Consider the following 3,484-nt stretch of genomic DNA (forward strand, 5'->3'; position numbering starts at 1 on the left):
TCATACCCAGGCTCTTCATCCTCCTTCAGCCTCCTCCGACAGCGGCGCAACCGCAGGGCTCCCCCTCACCCCCGCCCCAGCACCGCTCTCCGAAGCGGCCTGCTGCTGCAGCGCCGGCGGCGGGCCGTTGTGGCCGAAGAAGGCTTTGAATACGGAGCTCTGCTGCCACTTGGCGATGAGGGCGTCCTGCTGGTTGGAGTCCTTGATGGAGGCGATGACAGCGTTGCCGGCGGTGGCACGCAGGTGGCCCTCGATGAGGGCGTCTAGGCCTGGGATGGCGCCCAGCACGGCGCCCCAAGCGGCGGCGCTCTCCTTGTAGCTGTTGAGGGCGGTGCGGTAGCCCTTTTGCGGGCCGCGGCGCTTAGTCGGTCGCAGGTATAAGCATGGCTTGTTATGCTTGGTGCACACGCCGCACTTGGGCTTGCCGTTGTCGCACGGTTGGTGATTGACATGGCAGAAGTCACAACTAGGGTGGGCGTGTGAGTTAGTTGAGTTAGGGTTTAGTAAACAAGGTGGATGGGGGAGAGGTTGGGGGGTGCTATATGACAAAGGAGTAGCTTACGCCCGAGATGCCTTCTTTCTCTTGCGCGGGTTGATGGGCGGCTCACTCCCAGCGTCCGCCCCGGCATCACTAGCCGGAGCTGCACTTTTGGGCGATGAAGTAGCAGTGGGTTGTTGTTTAAGTTGTTGTGAGAGGTGTCGCTGTCCCGGCTGACCGCCGATGGCCGGTTCTTCCAAGGCTAGCTCCATCTTGAGTTACCGTAAACTGCAAGTAAGTCCATGCGGTCGAGGGCAATATTTTGAGGTGAAGAGACTAAATGAAGCTTAGGGATAACCAATCGATGCAACGTGGACCTGAACTAAAATTGATGTTCTCTCACTCTCTCACCGGTTTGGTTGGAGAGAAACAGCTGAATCAACAGAAACGTGGGGCTCGTCAGCGAAAATTACGGGCACAGTGTTAATAAGTGGGACCGGGTGCTACGGGCGGAAAGAGAGAAGCTCTGGCTGGCTCTGGGCGCTGACCTACCTAATAAACGGCCGAATGCAACACCTCACTTCCATGCACCGACACAGTAATAAAACTTCAACATCAGCGTGCTGGGGTGTGGGTGGCAAGCCATTGGTGCAGCATCGAGGGCCAGACTCGGCCTGGGAAGCTGCGACTGGCGCCGAAGCGGGGAGACCCACTCCCCCGAAAGCCGGGGATCGAGTTGAGGCAGTGGGGCAACGGCAGCGGGGATCGACATCAGGGTCTACATTTTTCCCCGTGAGACAATCCCGACTAATCTGCCGACAAATTCAACATCAGGATGGGGACTACCGGCTAGGCCTTTATTTTGAAGGCAAGGGAGATAGGAACCGAATAATTGACCAAACATAGCTTCTTCCATGCTCATTCCCGTCTCAATCAACGAAGAAATGTCCCTTCTCTCTCTCGACGCAACCTGACCGACCACCATTACCACCACCCTAGGACCATCAACCATCATCAACACCTCCAATTGGCGTTTACTGAAAATAGTTACGAAACGTGGTAACGGCACTCGCCGCGGTTCAAGTACCCGAATATGGCCCCGCCCAGGAATGAACGCGTTTTTGAGCCCAATGCCTCCATCGTGCTCGTCGGCTGCCGGGGGGCTGGCAAGCGTACCCTGGGTTTCATGGGCGCTCTCCACCTCCGGCGGCGCTTGGTGACCGAGGACCACTATTTTGAAAAGATCACAGGGTTATCCCGCGGCCAGTATTTGGCCAGGCACGGCAGGGACCACTTCGCCCGCCAGAACATCGAGGTGTTCAAACGCATGCTGGACACAAACCGGTCCGGGTGCATCATCGAGTGTGGCATGAGCAGCTTTAGCGAGGAGGCTCAGGATGCCTTACGTGAGTACTCGAGGACAAACCCCGTGGTGTACATCCACCGTGAGAAAGAGCAGATCGCCCGCCTGATGGACCCGGGGGACGCCCAGCAACTGTTGGAGGCCGACAGCAAGCATAGGAACTGTTCCAATTTCGAATATTATAATCCTCTACGACTCCTTCCACTCCTCCCCCTACATCGGGGACCACCTTCAGGGACGAGCACACCGATGAATGGCCTGCAACCTGGGCCCTCAAAACTCTTATCCGTACAGGAAGGCTTTGCCAAATTCCTCGACATCATCACAGGGCGCGGTGCTACCAAGGCGTGGTTAGAAAGCCCCTTCTCCGTCGCTGCGGTACCCCCGGAATTCCGCTCCTATTCATACTCGCTGCGGCTCCGATTATCCTATCTTATGGACATGGATCTAGAATGGGAGGATTTCGAGGCGAGGGGCGACTGCGTCGAGCTTATTATCGACCATTGGCCCGACGACCTCCTGAACGTTGTCGCACGACAGGTAGCTTTGATTAGGAGGAAACTGGGCGTCCCAATTATCTACCACGTTGAGGAAAACCCCCGTGGAGAGCGCCGAAAGGCCTCCAGACGAGAAAGATGCAATGGATGCGGAGCTGCTCGAGTTAGGTATCCGCCTCGGCGTCGACTACGTCAGCCTCGATCTACTAACGCAATGAAGCCTTGGTGAGCCGAGCCATGCGGCGCCGGGGCAGATTCCAAGGTCATCGGCAACTATTGGTACATGGGGCTTGGGGCGCTCCCCTTGGCAGGACGAGCAGCAGATGGTCAACTACCGGCGCGCCCAAGCCCTCGGGTGCGACGTTGTCCGGATGGTGCGTTTCTGCGCCAACGACAGCCCGGTCGAGTATCTCGATCACTTCAAGAAGCGCCTCAACAACGCCATTCCCGACCCCAAGCCCCCACATCGTCGCCTACGACTTCTCCGTCCTCGGCGTGCGTACCCCATTGCAAACTCGCATACTTGGTCCGGTAAAGCACCCGGACATGGAGAACGAGCGTGACCATCTCGCGACCGTCTCCAACTCGTCCCACTCCTTCGAGCTCCTCTTCCGCCAGTTCCTGCTAGACCCCCTACAATACTACGTCCTCGGCTCGCACGTCTCCTACTCCCTGTCGCCGGCCATGCACGCGGCCGCCTACGACTTCTCCTTCATGCCGCACTCCTTCCAGGCTGTGCCCTGCTCAACACTCGACTCGCTCAACCAGATCTGCTCCGCCGACGCCTTCGGAGGCGCCTGCCTGACAGCGCCTTTCAAGGTCGCCATCATGCCCCACCTCAAGGTCAAATCACACCACGCGACGGCCATCGGCGCCATCAACGTGCTACTCCCCCTACGCGGCCGCACCAGCGCCATCCTTGACCACGCCAGCTCGCGAACGAGACGGCACAGCGCGCGAGTTCTTCGGCGACAACAACGACTGGAGCTCCATCCTGACGTGCCTGCGCCGCGCCCTCAGCCCGCGCACCACGTCCAGCCCTCGCGCACACCCGCCCTCGTCGTCAGCGCCGGGCGGCATGGCCCGCGGAGCCATCTACGCACTGTACAGGCTCGGCTGCCGCAACGTCTTTGGTCTACAACCGCA

The 3,484-nt window shown here is 59.0% G+C and overlaps 2 protein-coding genes across 2 annotated transcripts; one reads left to right on the forward strand and one right to left on the reverse strand.

Moving 5' to 3' along the window:
* Positions 1–15: 15 nt before the first annotated feature.
* Positions 16–750, reverse strand: CHGG_04788 (uncharacterized protein; the record flags this gene model as incomplete). The annotated part of the gene is made up of 2 exons (XM_001224001.1): positions 16–466; positions 563–750. The coding sequence occupies 2 exons, from the start codon at positions 748–750 to the stop codon at positions 16–18; spliced, it is 639 nt and encodes a 212-aa protein (XP_001224002.1).
* Positions 751–1,571: 821 nt separating this feature from the next.
* CHGG_04789 (uncharacterized protein) lies at positions 1,572–2,901 on the forward strand (the record flags this gene model as incomplete). Its single annotated transcript, XM_001224002.1, has 2 exons — positions 1,572–2,506; positions 2,559–2,901. The coding sequence occupies 2 exons, from the start codon at positions 1,572–1,574 to the stop codon at positions 2,899–2,901; spliced, it is 1,278 nt and encodes a 425-aa protein (XP_001224003.1).
* Between the last annotated feature and the right edge of the window lie 583 nt (positions 2,902–3,484).

This window comes from Chaetomium globosum, genomic scaffold, assembly GCF_000143365.1.
Source record: "Chaetomium globosum CBS 148.51 scaffold_4 genomic scaffold, whole genome shotgun sequence".
Classification (NCBI taxonomy): domain Eukaryota; kingdom Fungi; phylum Ascomycota; class Sordariomycetes; order Sordariales; family Chaetomiaceae; genus Chaetomium; species Chaetomium globosum.